The sequence below is a fragment of the Netta rufina genome (assembly GCF_964035555.1).
Source record: "Netta rufina genome assembly, chromosome: 9".
NCBI classification, from domain to species: Eukaryota; Metazoa; Chordata; class Aves; order Anseriformes; family Anatidae; genus Netta; species Netta rufina.
Genome location: NC_140132.1, coordinates 14,086,836 through 14,105,077, shown reverse-complemented (window position 1 = coordinate 14,105,077; position 18,242 = coordinate 14,086,836). Strand labels below are relative to the sequence as shown.

Below are 18,242 nucleotides of genomic sequence, written 5' to 3'. Positions count from 1 at the left end.
CCATAGCAACTTCTTGCCCCTGCCTGAGACGAACCACTTCCTCTGCAGCTCTTGCAGCTTAGACAAGCCTTCTGCTTCCTCTTGACTTTCGTAGATGATCTTTATTTATTCCACCTGCAATAAACTTTGTCTTCTAAACTCCCTCTCTCCCTTTGCCGCTAGTGGAGGTTTCAAGTTGGGTGTCAGCCAAGAGCCACAGGTGCCATGACGTCAGGGACACGCACTGGGACTTGTCACTGTTTTGGGACTTGTTTTGTGGTCGATACAAAGAGAACCTGGAGCTATTTGGAGTACCCAGACAGGTTCACAGTGCTCACTTGGGGGGCCCCAGGAGTCCCCTTGCCGTTAAGCTAGACCAGAGCAACCACCACGCGGAGGACGACTTCTTGGCTCCCGGAGTTATCACAACAAACCATCCTGATCTGAACAGGAAAATAGAAACATTTTGCAAAAGCTGAAGGATGTATCAAGGAACTGTACTTTGGCCATTTTCCAAAGCATCATAAGGAACGTGCAGAAAAAGGAACAAGTGCCATGGTCTGGGCAGCTTGCCCCGAAAGGAAAGCCACAGGCACCTCCGGCAGCCTAACTCCTCACAGGACACCACATCAGCAACAAGCAGGAACTTCCACAGGATTTCCACTGAGCTTTCTTCCGACTCCTCTGTCCTCCAGCTTTGGAGGTCACTCTCAAATGGAATTTTCTTCCCTGTGTTATTCATCAGCAACACAACGATCTGCCCTCAGCATCTGCACAGATGCAACCCCACAGCACAAAGCAAAGGTTTAGCTGCCTCGGGGAACAGATTTCACAAACAAGTTTTCAGTGGACACTGAGCAGCCGCAGGAAGTTCAGGATGGGAAGGGACCTGCTCGGTCATCTTGGCTTTCTCTGCTGGCTCAGAGCTCACGTGCCCACCTGCACTGTACAGAAACATTTGACACTCGCTCTTCCCATGCCTGCATTCTGGTCCTCTCACCCCGACATCCACTTGGAGCTCCCACCAAGGCAGAAGTCAGACCGGGTGCTGGCAGCTCACCTGAGCTCTTCTCAGAGGGGCAGAGGAAGGGGCTGGTGCTCACATGCTGTGAAATCGCAGCCGTGGCTCTGGCACGAGGTCCTTGCACGGCCTTGGACAGTTCTTGGCTCGCGAGTCTCCGTTCTGTCTGTAAGAAGAGCTAATCCTTATTACCAGGCAGCTGTAGCACTTGGATTAATTACATGCAGAATGCTGAGGCAACGAATAACGCGTATCACCGCTCCCCCAACGGTGTCATTTGAGGAAACCACATCAAACACAAATACTGATAATGTGTGCGTTTGCAGAGGCCTCTCTCTGGCTGCCTTTTGCTAATGAAACATGGGAGCTGTGAGACTGCAAATGCGCTGTTGTTCTCAAAAAGCCACGTGCAGCTCGGGCAATGCACTTACGCAGACACAGACAGACACAGTTGGATGCAGCATCCCCTACCTGCACAGCAGTGACCTAGGCAGAGGAGGGACAACTTGGAGACTCGTTAAACACCACAAAGACTGGGCATGGACAGGCACTGTGAATGATTCCCAAGCAGAGCCCCCAAACAGGGCTTTTCTGGGGAAACTTTTCCACAAGTCCTTCTTCTATCCATTCCCACCAGCAGCACAGACAGGGAGCCTGTGGAGGAAGAGTCCTGTGCTTGTCACTGCCCCAGAACAAAAGCACCCAGCAGAGAAGAGCTGTACTGGCAACTGAAGCCATCACCTTGAACATCCCTTTGCCCTTTCCTCCATGTAAACCTGAGAAACTTGCTCTTTGCCTCCTCCTTTTACATCCTAAAAATGGGCCATATCATCCCCCTTCTTCAGTGAAGACTACCTGCACTCACTAACAGCCCAAACACCCGCAGAACCATGGTCATCTCCTTAATCACTGAGCCCAATTAACACCCAATCTCAGATTCAGAGCGGGAGAAAGACAGCATAGAAATGAGCACCAGAACCATGGACGTGTGCTTCACAAATCTCACAGTTTATTTTTCTCTCTGTGCAAATCATTGCTCCTTATCATTACATTTCACAGTGCAGGGGGTAGAAGTGATTTCAACACTGTTTAAACAAGCTGAGGCTCAGTGGGATTGCTCTTGGCCCTGGAAACCAGACAACCTCCACGTGCTGGTGATCTAGAATGAAGAACTGCATGGCTGGCACTTTCTGTAGTTACTTGTAATACAAGCTACCTCCACAGCATCTCCAGGGGAAGCCTGCTTTCCTCCTCAGGCATCGCAGCACTCACAGCTGCACCCAGACTCCAAGCAGTCACAGACACTGGCATATAAAAAGTTTATGGCACAGCTTCCGAGTCACAGCTAGCTGAGACAGATGAGGGAAGAGCAAATGGCAAGCTCTTTTCATAGTCACTTAAGCTCACATAGTTAAAAACAGAACCAAGTTTAGCAGCTGAATGGGAAACTGGCATGTAGAGTGTGAGAGCAGATTCCCACTAGCAGCTTTGCTGGAGGTCACTGCTCAGAAAGGAGCGTGCTGTGAAGCCCAGCAGCCCTGGCACCTGGAAAAATGCCTCAAAGTCCTGGATATGGCCAACAGGAGAGACCCCTGGGGATACTGTGCAAAAGTAGCTCCTACCAGTTATCAGGAGTGCTGAGGAGACAATCACATGTGACATGGAAATATCCTTGTGCGATATTAAGTAAAGGAAACGTGTTACCTGAAGCACCCTTCCAGAGCTCATAGTCAGGCTGCTCTGACTGCACGGTACCTGATGGAGCAGTTAGAGGTGGCAAATTTGTTTGCTACACCAGATTCACGCCTGTCCCACAAACCTCATCTGCAGTGGGGGGAGAGAGGCTGCAGGCGCAGCATCCTGAGGGATGGCTCAGACCTCGCCCATTGTTAGCAGGGCTTTGCCCAGCCCCGTCTGTCTGCAGTCACTGGCTCTGGCAGCTCCTGGCCGCAGTGCTGGGAGGGACGAACCCTGCCCTGCAGTTGGTAATGAGGCTGTTTAGAGGCACTGGTGTTGTCTTCAAGGAAAGAGCAGGCAGGCAATGGAGCAGCAGAGCTTCCTACCAGTACCATCAAAACAAAGCAAGGCTGTGACTGACCCATTTTGAATCAAATGGAAAACTCAGCTTTTGTTTCCCATTTTAGATTTTTCCCTTTGAGACATCTCATAGCAACAGCTTTGCTCTGCTGTTACCAGCCCGTCCTTGTAAGGAAAAGCAAGAGCCCGTTAAAGAGCCAAATTTATCACTAAGGGAACTCTGCTGACCTAGTTACACCAGCCACATATTTGACCCATTATGTTAACCTTCCTCTGCCTTCTCCACGGTTAAAAGGAAAATATCTTTCAACTTTAATCAGGGCAGCAGGAAACACAAGGACCAAAATTAGGGAAAAGACGGAAAAGCCATGCTTCTCTCAGCATCCCACAACACACAACCTGAAGCCATAACCCAAAGCGAAAGCACAGGCATCTACAGGGGAGAGGCATCAGCAGCAGGTGCAGGACAGGCCTACGTGAGCTCTAAGCCGTGCATACATACAAGCACTGGAAGGATGCTTGAAGCAGAGCCCTTCACAGCGTGGCTCCGGGCACGTAAAGCCAGTCAGCGAGGGCAGTGGGCAGGTGAGTCATGACCTGCAGCCTCACCCACCAGCAGGTCTCCATGGGGTTGTAGCGGTTGTTCGGACGCGTGGAGGTGAGCGCATCGCTGATGTCATTCAGCACCAGAGACATGTCCTTCAGGCCGCTGCTAACGAAGGACTTCATCGTGGCCACGTGGCGAGCGAAGTACTCGCGCCCGTAGTCCTCCCGCACCGTGTCGCCGGCTCCGCTCCACAGCGCCTCGGCCTGCCTGTCGATGCCGTCCTCGGTCAGGATGCCGGTCGCGGCCACGAAGTTGCTGGGCTCGATGAGGATGACCCTGACACCCCAGCGGTACATCTCCTGCCGCAGGCAGTCAGAGAAGGCTGCCACCCCGTACTTGGAAACGCAATAGCAGGAGCGGGATGGGCTCGCCATCCGTCCTAACATGCTGGTGATATTCACCACGCGGCCTGGGGGGGGAAAGAGCAAGGAGAGGTGATGGGCTGGCTGTTCCCAGCTAGGAGGCCAGGAGGAGCTGCAGAAGAGGCAGTCAGAACACCCCGCTAAACAGGTGCTTTGTTGGATGACACCGATTTGTAAAATCCCTATCTTGAAGGGGGGTCCAAACTCCCTGTCAAGAAGCATCTCTCCCCTGAATCAGGAAAAGCTGACTCCCTCCATGGGCAGTACACGTAACTTCCTCCACATTACAAAAGATTTCCAAAGCATGCAAGACATCTCTCTCCTTCTACTTTCCCACTAAGGCAGTACCCATATCTTCTGAGGCTACCAGCTGGGTGCTCTTACAGCAGCGTGCATCAGCAGAACCAGGGGAGGTTTCTCCGAACCTGCAGCACGAGCAATGCAGCCTGCTCACCCGGCTGGCTGCCCAGGGCTGCCTGGAGTGTAACATGCCTGGGATGAACAGAGAGGAGCACCTGACATGCTGCTACAGGGTAGCAAAGAGCTCTTCTCCTAACTCCTACCCGTAGCCCATGGCAGCCTGATGCAGAGCTCTGGCAGCTTGTGTTCGATCATGCACTGCCCAGAGACAGTGAGAGCAGCAGTGGGCAGCTCTGTCCTTCCCCAGGACACGCTGCGTGTCATTATGGTTTCAGCTGCACTCACAAACAGGCCCTTGAAATCTCAGCAGCTATTTTTGCAGAGAGGATTTGCACAGCCGTGGAGTACGACGCCCTTCTGCAGCTTGAAATTTTAGCTGAGAAACAAGTGGGCGGCTCTGCTCTCTCATTCCAGACCTGAGTGCAGTTCGGAGGGACTGTGCAAGCCACCTATTGACCTGATGGGTAAACGGCCTTTTGGAGCGAGATGGGCTTCTTCAGTGGGTGCTTACTTTCTAAAAATGGTACCTGAGCAATGTGCTCCATGTAACCCCTTTCTGTCCTCACAGAGCGCACAGCTGTGCCAGCATTCTCCCACACGTGCTAAATAAAGAAGCTCTTCAGAGTTTTGCTCATACATAGCTATTTTTTCCCCCATAAAACAAAGAGTTTTGATGGTAACCATCTTCTTGTAAGTTATCTAAAATGGCTCTTCTTGACTCCACCACTCTGCAATCAGCTGCAAACTGAGTAACGAAGGGATTCCGCTGTCCAAACATAACACTTGGTGCGACTTTGGAGGCCAGAAGTATTTTGTCTGGTCCCAGTCACTTTTTCTAAAGGTGGCCCAGGGTCCTGTGTCCTATCTGCCAGCACTGCCTGAAGATCTTTAGTATCCTGGGATGTTTAAGATCGCACCTTTGTAGTGCCTAGACTGACCCCCAACAGTGGCGGGTGTCACTGAATCCTTGCACAACACGTCAAACATTGCTGTCTGTTCTGCCTGCGTGCCTCAGACAGCCTCCTTGGACTGCACGGGCATTCCCCAAAGCAGAGTCTGATTCATCACTTTTAGCTACAGTTCTTTGCGGTGCTGCTGAAGCTCTCTGAGCCTAGCCACACCGCACGTACCTTTAGCTCTGCGAATGAGGGGCAGGAAAGCCTTCGTCACCCTCACGGTACCCCACAGGTTGATCTCTGCCACCTCCTTGTAGTTGTCCAAACTTGCAAACTCCACCTCTCCAAAGGTCGAGACACCAGCATTGTTCACCAGGCCCCACAGACCTGCCGACAAGCGCATGGTTCAGGAGCGGAACAAGGAAGAGTGTCAGAGAGAAGCAGCCCTCTTTGTTCAGAGTAACCCAACTCCTCGACAAAGAAGCGTGAGCTTTTGTAGAAAATAAATTGTACAGGAAAACCCAGCAAGGAGAAAAAATACATTCTAAAAATACCAAATGTGAAGTCAGCAGGGCTTGTTTGGAGCCCCTGGGATGGTGGGGGGGGGGGGTGGGGCATAAGCACAGCTTTCCTGAATGCCTCCCTCTAAGGGCAGAGGCTGTACTTGGTCTGTACAGCTGGATCTCCCTGACCCTCTCTTATGCCCCCGTAGGTTCTAAGTTTGTCTTCTCTCAGTGACTTGATCACGTCCTCTTGCAATCTGGAGGGGGCTGGACTCTCCCTCAATTAAAAAACAAATCAACAAAAACAGAAGGAAAGCAAGTATCTTAAAATCTAAATCTACCTCATGTCTCTGGGATGTGACTCGCTGGTTTGGGATGTGCATGGTGTTGACCTGCAGGTTTGTGGCCCAGTTACCAGCTCCTGTAATTTCGTCCAGATATTTGGACTCCCTCAAACCTAACTATACCAGGACATGGCAAACTTACAACCAACTCTTAGAACTACTAGCATTTACAAACTTTTATTGTGCATGCAGTGTCTGACCCTTCGAAGCGATTACTGCAGGAGTCCCTACGGCAAACATCTGCAGGACTGAGTCCACACTTTGTGAATTTGCTGTAGCACATGTCTCTGCAGCCATAAACTGCAGTAGGAACAAACAGAAGAGTTGGAACAAGATAACAGAGTTGTTCAGAGTTGTTCCTCGTTAGAAGTCCTGCCACACATCCTTATTTTTCACCGTGTAAGTAGCCAGCGGGAACTGGGGCCCCTTTCTGCTCCCCAATCCTCCTCTTACCACTAAGAACAAATGCAGAGCTAGGGAGAAGTTTTCATGTCCAGGGAGCTCAGACACTGCTATCAAAAGTCACCCATGTCATGCCACCCTGATGATAAGCTTATCAAGCTCTCCAAAAAATTTTGGGCTGTTTGCCCAGCCTCTGCTCTGTATCTCCTGTGCTCTGATGTAACCAAGTCTTTTAATAACTTCCAGATTGTATTTATTCATGGTGAGATAGTCACCTTATATTGTACTGAATACAGTCCTGCAAGCAAATTGTAATATCCCAGCTCTGCCCAATAAATACCAATGGAATTTGTCCTCTGGGAGCATTTAAGAAGCCCAGCTTGCCCTTCTTAGACTGGCTGTCTACTCACATGATGACCCCAGTAAGACTCCTTGCCCTGCTGCCTGCTGAGTTCGTTTTCCCTGCAGGCTTTTGGCCAGCTGTGTACAGAGGAGGTCATGTCCTACCTAGTGATAACAATGCATTAACCATTCCCTTGTCATCTGTCCCAGAATAGATTCACCTACTCACCCGTCGCAGCTGCCATCACTCCAGCATTTCCCAACCGTCAGGTTGGTGTCCCAGCACCCCTCCTGCCCTGCATTTCTGTTTCTAGCAGACAGTGGCAAACGCTGCTCCCCTAGGTCAGCTCACTGGCCTGCACCTCTATCCTCCTCCAGAACAACCCCAGGGGCTGTTTCAGGTAACAGCTCTGTGGTAGCCTGCAGCGAAAGCCAAGAAAACATCTTGCTCCTTACCTTATCCTTACCTCTGTTTCATTAATCCAGGTTTCTAAATGCAGCCAGGTTGTTTTATTCCTGCTTTGTCCAAGATCCCCTGCCTGTCACCAGTGCACTTATTGAAGCTGTCAGCTTTAACGGGCCAAGATCACTCAGAAATTCATGCTCATTTGGCATCCAGCACAGCATCTCAGCCTGAATTGGGTCCCCTGCGTTGCTGCAAAGCAGCCTCTAATTTCCAGCAGGGCCTCCATGGTAACAGAGCATTTGATAGTGTAATTTCACGAGTAACAAGAAGCTATGCACATCAAGTTTGGCAGGGATTTACCAAGGACCACAAAAGACCTAAATTGGCAGTCCCAGACTGACATCTGCAGTGTATTCCTGGTTCTAAACTACTCTGTAACCATTTCCCATTTCTTGTGTTATGTGGCTAGATGCGGGGACTTTCACAAAAAAGCTACTTACAATACTTTGTGCTTGGAATTTGCCTGCCCAGCACTCAGGTTATGCTACGTACAGACCCAAGCACTGATAGTTACCTGGTCACGAGGCTGTTGGCAGGACAGTGGTATGTTTACAGAGCAGGGCCTTATCACCATGAGTTCTTTAATGTCAACAATACAGTGGGAACTACATAGGACTGTGAAAACAAACAGCGGCACTCCCATCAAAATGACTTTAGCCTCATGTACATAGCGCAGGGAAGGGGTAGAAAAGTAACAGAACTGTCCTGCGCTCCCTCCTCTGGGGCCACACTTGGTGTGCAAGGCACCTCAGTCTCAATGCAGACCTGACTGAGCACTATTTATTGTCAAGCCCCAAACCTTCGTCACGCTGAGGCTCCTAAAAAGAAGCCTTTTCTGCTCTGCACACTGTGCTGCAGCAAGCAACGCCAGGGTAAGGCTCTCAAGAGCAGGAGGAACCAGTCCAACTCGTTGATCAAGGACGCAAGACTTCACTGTTACAGCTACACACCAGGTTTTTTCAAACACTGCTGCGTTTGGAGAAGCAACAGAGCTGCCCCCTTACAAGTCCCCACTCAGCGGGAAATGGCTCTGAGCCACCACGGCTGTTGCTGGGTTCTTCAGGAAAAGCTTGAGGAGCTGTGAAATGTGCAGCGAGGGCTGGATGGTCGCGTAGGAAGAAAAATCATGCAGAGAGAGCATGTATGGGAACAGAGCTCGTACGTCACTCGGTTACATTTCACATGCTTGTTCCAGGAGGAAGGGTGTGCTCGCACAATTTGCAAGGGTATTAGAGCTACTGTTATTTACTAGCTTGGTATGTTTGTATGAACAAAGACATGCCCATGGCAGCCTCACCCATGCCTCAAGAGGAGCGATCACCCTCCGGCCATACAACCCACAAGTCCTGTAGCCACTGATATGAAAATTCAGCTGCTGCCCAGCTCGTAACTTGCACAGAGCCTTCAGAGAAACCACAGCAGGGCAAGAAAGCCTCACAACCTCACCACATTGGAAGAGGTGAGGTGTTGCACCAGGCGCTGGCTGTAAGCTCGCATCCCACGGCCAAACCACTCACAGGAGGAGCTGTCTGAAGCCCAGTCCAGGAGCTGAGCTGTGCTGCAGCAGTGATGTGGCCATCCATCCTTCCCCAGGCACCAAGCAAGCCCACAGACCAGTGCAAGGGTAGACATCGAGCACCTTGGCACCAGCAGCATCTTGAGCTGCCTGGGCTCCCATGGGCTGCTCCTACCACAAGCACCCTGCTGCTTTTCCAGCCCCACACACATTTGCCAGAAGGAAGCAAGCCTGCTTCCTTCCAGGGACTGTTATCTTCTTCCACATGCACCTAGGGCCCCTGAGCTGGACTCACGCCTGAGGTGGCAGGTGAAATAAGGTGGTCCGTGCTGAGCCCACCCTGGATTATGTCTTCTGTTGCCACCGGAGTGTTGCATGGCAAATAAAACATGGATTGGCCTGGTTGAAAACCAGACCAGGCTTGGGGGCAGGTCAATCTTACAGACCAGCTCAGCACTCAATTACACAAGCAGGCTGTGCCAGCACAGCAGAGGGGACAGCAGTAAGCAGCCAGGGCCCGTGGCCTCCCCACTAGCAGGGTCACTACAAAAATGTTTGTGTGAGCCGGGCTCCAACAGCAGCATCAGAAGGGAATCGGGGTCTGGCCACCCTTTCACAGGCACTCAAGGAGAAAGAGGCAGGCTGTTGGGGACGTGCTGCCACACATCACTTTTTATGGGATGCAGGGTTAAAGCCTTACCCTCTAAGCCAGTCTTGGTCTCTTGCCCTGCCCCTGAAGTGCTGGCCACAGGGGAATTCTCAGCAGCCTGAGCACAGCCCTGCCTGTCAGTCACACACGTGCAGGCCTCCAGGCTTGCTAATTGGGTTTGGGCAGTGCAGAGCAGGAAAAACCTGGCCAGAGTAGGGCCTGCTCCATCAGAAGGATTCCATGAGCACACCAAAGATGCTGCTGGCCCAGAGAAACAAAGATCCCCACATACCTTCCTCTGGGTCCTTCAGGGTCGCCTTCACAAAATCCACAGCCTGAGCCACCTCCTCATCACTGCACACATTCATCTGTAGCACTTTCATGCGATCTGACTTCATGTTCTTCAGCTCCCTGGCTCCATCTCCATTCTTATCCTGCTCAACAGAGGAGAAAGACGTGCTGCTAAGAGGGACAAGTAGCAGTGATGCAGCCTGCAGACAGGCATACTGACACAGACAGAAAATACGAGCTATTGACACTGCACAGAGCAGGAAAGCAGGGAGGCCTGGTGCACAAACAGGCACATGAGCCACATGAACCAGTCTGCAACCCGTGGGCTGTTCCTATTCCATCAGCGACCCGCTGCTCTGAAGGGCCACAGAGCTCTTTCTGTTTGCTCCCCACACAAAGGGTTTCACATCTATAACATTGTCAAATACCGTGCCAGCCTCGAATTATCGTGGGTGACTCTGCTGCTTCAGCCTCCGTGCTCTGCAGGTAACACAGCAAACATTTATACACAAATCAGAACCAGATTTTCCAGGCTTAAAAGCAAAAGGCTAATTAGTTAGGCACCTTAGTCATCTAATTCCATAATATTGCCTGGCTTCTAATGAGATATTGTCATATTACTTTGAAAACAAGACAGCAGGGACACCTTTGGCATGCCTAACAGCAACTGTTGATGCTACAGGCTACAGCAGAAAGTATTTACAGCTGAACCTAAGTAACAACAATATTCTGCTGTTACAATACAGCAGAGCAGGATGCACAAGGATGCAGTGCAGTGGAGATCAGCCACACAGGACAAGATTATGGAAATGAGGCATGAAAGGAGGAAGCTCTGGCCAAAGAAGCAAGACTCTTCTCTACATTACAGATAAGAATGTGATGGCTATAATTTCCTTCCTATCATTTTCTTGCCTTTCCTCTTTTCTACCAGGTCCTTCTCACCTTCTCTGTCAGGACTTCCATTTCAAAGACAGATGTGGAAATGTTTAAGAAAGGTAATGCATATAAAAACCACATGAATTTAGGATGGAATAAGGAAGATAGTTTTGAGCCCTTAGTTTCTTAACACCTCACTGCTGTTATCATTAGGGACACTGTTACTATGATTTTTTTGTTTAGCCAAACCTAAACAGGGTTCAAATTCCCAATTTTACTTGGTCACTTGCAGACAGGATTGATGCGTATGCCTTACAGCCATTCTCAGATACAACAAGTAACACTGAGCAGAGCAGAGGTTAGCCATGCGGTTCCCTCAGCAGGCTTGAGATTTAATTCAACCTCCTCGCTGATTTACAGGCTCTGCCTTGTTAGAGAGGCAGAAGTTCTGAATTGGTGAGTCACCGTGCCTGGCTGCCACTCTTCCCTGCGTACTCGATACCAACTCCCCCAGCACAAGGGCAAACAAGGTGAGCAACACTCCCCCAGTCACCTGCTCAGCTGCCTCCACAGAAAGGCGGATGCAAGAACTGTGTTATCGCTTCGTTTTCCTACGCTTATCTCAGGCTGCCTATTTAATGAATACAGTATACAACACCTTGCCTCTACCTTCAGTGCAGTGAGCAATGACATGCAATGAAGGAAAAGAGCTGAAATTCCATCTTGGCCTTGAGCAAAACAGGGCAGCTCTGCTAGCACCAACATATAATTATTCCAGAGCTATAATAGCAGATATCAGCTTCTGCCCCCATGGCTGCGTATCATTGCACAATTGACCTATTTCCAGGTATCACAAAAAGAGAATAAGGACCTGAAGCTTTCTAATGCACAACAAACAGTGACAGCTCATACCTAGCCATGAAAAGAAACTCTGAAAGTGACGGTACAAGTAGTAACACAGTCATCAGAATAGCATATTCCCTTCAAAGTGGGCGAGGGTTGTGTGATGCTGCACTCTGTTCTTGGAAGATGCTCTTGGATCCGAGTTGTGAGTTCTACAAAGTGACTTTTGGCTACCTAACAGTGAGTAAAGTGGAGCTAATTCTGCTTGTAAAGAGAGAGGTTTACTCTATTTAGATGGGAACAAAAACTTAAATATATCTGTAGTCACAGAGCACCGAAAAGACCATTTCCTGCATATTTTTATTTTTCATAATCTTCAAAACAAAGAAGAAATACTTCCACTGTTCTTTGTTAAGAAAAACTGGCAGTCCAGTAACTTTAAAATCCAGCATAAATTGTATTATTCACGTTGAAGGCAGTTTTGCCCTATCGCCAACGCAACCCCACCTGCGATGTTACCTTCCCAGCTACAACTTGTTGGCAAAACGCGCTGATCTGGGAAGACTGACTTCACCATGAAGTATCTACTGGAACCACTTTTCATAGTGGACACCATCCCAGCTGCTATTTAACTGCAAAACAAATCAGTTAACTCTATATTAAGCAACATCCAGAAAGCCTGTGAACAAACAAAGCAGGCATTTATTTTGAGGAAAGAAGTGAACACCGTTTATGTTCCATGAACTTCAGGGGCAGGAAGCACACTGCACTGCTCAGACACCCACGTGGTGCTTCCTCTTTGTTTTTTACATGGTGGATTTGAGTCTGGCATTTGTTCTTCCTCACATACTGGCTGGTTCCTCCCCCTTGCGAGCAATCCCATGCAAGCTGCCACCAAAATGAGGCAGCCACATCTTGGCCCTGCTGCACTGGCAGTTTTTTTTTTCTCTGCAACCTTGAAACGTGGTGCAAGGGCCAAACAGACAGTCCTGGGTGGAAGCTCAGGACAGGGTTAACACAAAAAAAAAATACTGCTGGGAAGACGGCATTGAAGGCCACCCTAATAAAAGCCCCTGAGATGGTGACCGCAGCAGCATGTCCTCCTTGGACACTATGTGTTTGCAGACCTGAGCTGTGCTGCGGGCACTTACTGCTCCCACCAGCAGGTCCCAAGGCAACAAAGCCTACACCAAGGAGGGCCACTACAGCCCAGGGGGATCCCAGGAGAGATCCTGGCAGCACTGGCCCCATTGCTCCTGCAAAACTTCTCCCCACCACCCCCTTGCTGTCACTTTTTTCTTTTTTCTCCCAGCTTCATTAGCGCTAAAAGCTGTCAAGCTCCAGCCCAGCCTGCTGCCCAAGCACCCTCAGGAGAGGCCCCCAGGGGGACTTGGCCATTTCCTCCTGCCCCCACAGCCCTCGACACCTCCTGCTGCCTACCTGACCCTGCGCCTAGCAGGGGCTGCTCCTGCACTCGGAGAACAGCAGCACCACAGCCCTCGCGCCCTGCTCTGACCCGGAGCATCCCGGTGCAGGACAGGCAGCTCTGCAGGCACAGAGCCCTGCTGCAACGGGCTGAGCCATGGCTTCCTTCCAGGGAACCTTGTGGGATGAAGGATTAGATCCTGGCAAGGACCTGGGCGCCTGCAGTGGGATTTCAGTGGGAAGCAAGAAGCCATAAACACAGTGCTGAAAACCCTCCCTGAGCTGCTGACTGTCTCAACCCCAGGCAGACACTTGTTACTGCACGCTGACTTCTCCCCTCTGGTTGTGCCGCAAACTTCCTCGCACCACAGTGACTTCGATGCAACTGCCCCCCGATCGAGCTGTGCCCTGCCCTGCCGTGTCTCCTGCTGACTCGGTGGGTAACGTTCTCCTATCACCACTGGTTCTCTCGTTGCCTTGCTGCTGCCTACCCACACGTTCCCTTTCTGCATTTCCTCATCGGAATGCCTTGTATTTGCCCTTGCTGGATTTCAGCTATTTGTTTTCAGGCTGGTTCTGATCCTTTGGCATCATTTTGCACCCTACTCCCCCAGGAGCCTGTAAATCCTCCCTGCTTGGCACCACGCACATTATTTTCCTAAGTGAACTCTCCATTCCGTGGCACTCCTGAGAAAATTTCACTGGGGCTGAAGAGCAGTCACATGCTTAGGGCATCAATCTGCTCACAAGACTATGAGGGACTGTGTCAAAACCCGTATTCGAGATCCATTTATTCCTTCCCCTTTAACCACTCTGCTGCTTAGCCAGAACGAGATTAGGCTGACATGGCACAGCCTGTTCCCAGTAAACTTAGACAGTGCAAATCATGCTGTGAGCTAGGCATTTATAAAATTGACAGTTCAGTGTGCTGCAACTTCATCCCGTGCACTGAAGGTGAGCTGCCTGATCAGTTATTCCAGAGCTCTGTCTCCCTTTGGGAGACAAGTACAATATCTGTCCTTTTCCAGTCCTCTGGAAGTACCCTGGCCTCCAAATGTTCCTGAAAATATCACCCACGAGACAGAAACCACTTTGGCTCATCCTCTCGATGTTCTTTAGTACATTCAGTACATTAGGAAAAATTGCTTTCCCGTGAGGGTGCTCAAACACTGGAACAGGCTTCCTACAAATGTGGCTGATGCCCCATGCCTGTCAGCAATCAAGAGGCATTTGGATAATGCCCTCAGTAGCATGCTCTAACTTTTGGTTAGCCCTGAAGGAGTCAGGCAGTTGGACTAGATGGTCTTTGAAGGTCCCTTCCAACTGAACTACTCCACTCTGTGTAATCAGGCCTGGTGAACCCAAACCCATGCATTTACGTAAACATTCCCCATCCTTCCCCTTTTCCATCCTGCAGAACATCCCCACCTCCTCATGAAAATTGCTGTCAGGAGGCATCTGAAAACAAATTATCTTTTCTTCTTGCAGTAAGATCAAAGAAAATAAGCAATAGACTATTTCAGTAGATCTTATTTTCAGGTTATTCTGTAACTGGTCTCTTCACATTTTTCCACCTTAATTCTAATATATTAACGGGATCTTTCCCTGTAGACTTACTTATCCTTGCTAAACAAAATCCCTTGTGCACTTGACCCTCTCCAGCAATATTTCAGCCTGCTTTCAGTATTCACTACCAATTTCAGTACTGTTCATCGTGTAACTTTATTTTTGGCTTCCTGATCATTACAACTCCTTAAGCACTCGACAAGGTACCTTCCTGTATTTAATCTAAGAGCTTTCTGCCACTAGCAGTACATCAGGGATCCTTTCATTCTCAGCATAAAAGCACCAAGTAAGTGATGATGGAATAACTATGTGTGAACTAATAACCTGGCATCTGCTCTTTGACAACTGCCCCCATACCTGCTCTGACCCCGCAGTGAACCTACAGCAGCTCAGTCTTCTTTCAGGACAGGGGAAGTTTCCTCGCATTTGCCACGGGCAGTTACATGCACACTGACCCACCACCCCTTCCTACAGTGACTATATGCTTTTTTTTTTTTTTCCCTTGGAGCAGCCAGTTCTAGATTTATAGCCATTCATCTCAAGCACATTCTGCCATTAGGTTTTCAGTAAGCTCCTGCTCATCAAAGTTGGAACTCCTAGGACTTTCTTCCCCATCAACCATCTAAACCACAAGGCTGTTCCATGAGGATGCTGCCTGCCCCAAGAACTGCAGAAAGTATTCAGCTGTGCCACTTCAGCAACAGCTATCCAGGTAATTATGTTGCTACCAGACCATGTCCTTCAAATGCACCTGAAAGGAGCACTAATACTAACAATCCAGACAGGAAAACAAAAACAACAAACCACTCAGTGAAATTCTGGACACTGAATCCTGGTATTCCACAGATTTATTAAATACAGAACAAGAAAAATCACATTCTTCCACTCTACCCCTTCAAGATCGAGTGTGTAGGCAACATCCTGAAAGTACCTGCAAAACAGCTAGGATTGCTGATGCATTTTCCACTTCCACACAGAATTTAAGCAGGGATCACAAAATAAAATAAAATAAAATAAAAATTGTCCGAATAAGAAGCTGCCAGGCCAAATCAGAGAGGATGCCAAGAACTGCCAGGCCAGTCTGGAAATATGTAATAATCTGTGATCAAGAAGTATATTTATTTTTTTGGTAATAAATCAAACAAACAAGGCTTATATTGGATGCACTTAGTTTCTTTGTGGCTTCAGATAGAGTCTGATCCTCTCTTTTGTGCACTAGTGTGCTGCTTTCTGAAATAGTCTTCTCAGAACCACTCTGTCCCCTCTCCTTTATGTTCCTTACACCTGCTGCTGTGCTAAGTGAACGCCTGACTTGCTATCACCACAGAGACAGATACCCCAGTGGAGCCTATGACGCTATTACTGAAGGATTTACAGAGCCTCCGTATGGAAATTTCCAAACAATGGCAACTTTCCAACAGGACTTGCTTGCTCTCAAGTTACACAATATGTCAGCTGATAATAACTTTCCCTTCTGGTGTGGGGGAAGAACGTAACCTCCGCTGAGATCACACCGGCAAGGAGGACCACCCTCTTTTTTGTTATTCTCACCCTCCACAATCTTCAAGCATCTCTGGTCATCACTCTGAGCACCTGGGCTAGAACAGCCATCTTCAAATAGCTTCTGTTCCATTGAAAAGTAATACAAAGTAAAGCAAAAAGATACAAGATACTCTTCCATGTCATTTGTTAGCACTAAAAGCCATGATTATTACACTGCCAACTGAATTTACTTGAACTTACCTCCTTCCTTAAGCCAAGACGAAAGGAAAGGAAACTAAGTCACTTTTCCTTCCCAGGTCTTCTGTGTTTGTGCTGATGTATTAGGTGCTTTAGAAGCAGGAAAGTCCGAGTAGAAAACAGCATTTATCTCCATGAGCAGACAATTGATAGCCCAGAGTTGTGATACAATTATCCTATCAAAGCACAAGCTTAAGAGCAAAGAATTTTTAAAGAACATTTATCAAATTGGGTGCTCAATCCCTGCAGCAAAAGCAGCATTTGCACCGAAGGAGAAGAAAAAATATCTAAGAAATGAGACACTGGAATTAGGATGTAAATCCATTAAGACATCCATTAAGACAGCCAGCAATTGGCAATACTGGAAAGAAAACACTCTTGGTGCTGAAGAACAGCAAGGCAGGTGGCTTGGAGATGGGTTTGAGAGTGTCCCCAGAGGAAAGCAACAGAACAAAAGACAGCAATGGAGACACATGGAAAGACAACAAGCCTTGGTGCCATAGCAATCTTGGACCATCAGATTTATTGTGTGTGTTGCATTATTGCTGAGAGGCTTCCAGAAATGAACTGGAACCTTGCACCCTACTGCGCAAGCTGCTGTACAGACACGCAGCTGACAGTCTCTGCCCTGAAGAGCTCAGAATTACAGGGATGACAAGATGCAACACGCCGATGAAACAAAGGAAGATACAAAGATCCTTGCCCACCGTACCTCCCACGGGTCTTGGACTAGGGCGAATGGAAGCCGCAGATGAAGAGGCTGTTCCTTGAGAAGCATTATTCTCCAGTCACAGAAGAATTTTGATCCATGTTACTACTCACCGCTAGCAAACATCCAGCGAAAACAGTAAATCCCTTTGCATGGAGCTGTTTAGCCAAGGCATGTCCAAAACCTTTGTCACAGCCTGTTACGAGCACCGCCTTCCCTTCAACCTGTATGCAGAAAGACAATAACACAACACCGTCAGACACTGCAGTGGGGTAGGTACCAGCAGCACTGAGATACACCACAAAGGAGCAGCTCGCAGCTCCACAGCCAGGACCAGGCTGTGTTTAGAAGGAACCCTCAGCAACTAGGAGATGATGTGGCTGCTATCTGGGCCCTGCGTGCAACTGAGCTCACTTGACTTGAACCATCCAAGCTATGGCTGTTCAATCCAAGTTAGCAGTAAAAATCCCTTGTAAAAGGCACCCCCTGTAAAACACCTCAGAAGGCGTCCAAAAGAGCTGGGATAATCTCCCTCAGTCCAGACAGAGCTCAGATCTGGTGCATAATTCTGGCCAAGCATCACTCTACATGCAGCAATATCCTAAACTGAAGCCAGGTCATAGCTCTGTGTAGCTCAGCTCCCTTTCCCCATGCGTGGTGGTGAGCACAGACACAAGCTCCAATGGCCACAGACCTGTTTGATGGCAATCTAAACCCAACAATTTCAGTGGAGTTTTGGCTGGGTCAACCAGCTTAGAGAAGGTAACTGTGTAGAAACATAATCAGCTCCCAGCTGTGAAATCCTAAATGTATTCAATTGCCAGCCTGTACCTATGTGTGTTGCCTTGACACCCTACCTAAAACAGCAGCTCATTCTTTCAAGTATTAGTGGCCAAAACAGTAGAGAAACATTTAAAAACATGCCTATCAGCTCACAGGCTTATAGGAAAGAGCAGCATAGAAAACATCAGCATGACAGCGTGTCACCGGCTTGAAGTGCAGAGCAGCTCTTTTAGCTGCAGTGACTGCTGCCTGTACCCCACCTGCTCAGTGCACCACTCTCCATGCCATGCTTTACATGCAGCAATATTTCCTTCTGAAATACTGCGCTCTTAACAGGAACCATTTATCAAATCCCACAGTTCTTTCCTTTCCTTCCTACATTATTATTATCTTTTGACTGGCAGATGAATTGGGAGAGAAGATCTGATACTACATCTGCTTTGACATAGCAGGCCTGTGATAGTT

The 18,242-nt window shown here is 48.8% G+C and overlaps 1 protein-coding gene across 2 annotated transcripts in view; it reads right to left on the bottom strand.

Moving 5' to 3' along the window:
• Positions 1–797: 797 nt before the first annotated feature.
• LOC311212667 (D-beta-hydroxybutyrate dehydrogenase, mitochondrial-like) overlaps positions 798–18,242 on the bottom strand; it is a gene marked incomplete at its 3' end in the record, with an annotated part of 21,347 nt that continues 3,902 nt past the window's right edge. Inside the window, exons 2-6 of one of the 2 annotated variants that reach the window (XM_084292180.1) lie at positions 17,108–17,218; positions 9,837–9,978; positions 5,557–5,709; positions 3,651–4,053; positions 798–1,166 (exon numbers count right to left, since the gene is read on the bottom strand). In XM_084292180.1, the coding sequence (XP_084148306.1) occupies position 1,166; positions 3,651–4,053; positions 5,557–5,709; positions 9,837–9,978; positions 17,108–17,218 (810 nt within the window). Of the gene's footprint in view, positions 1,167–3,571; positions 4,054–5,556; positions 5,710–9,836; positions 9,979–17,107; positions 17,219–18,242 lie in introns of those variants that run through there. The other variant, XM_084292179.1, reaches the window with a different exon arrangement.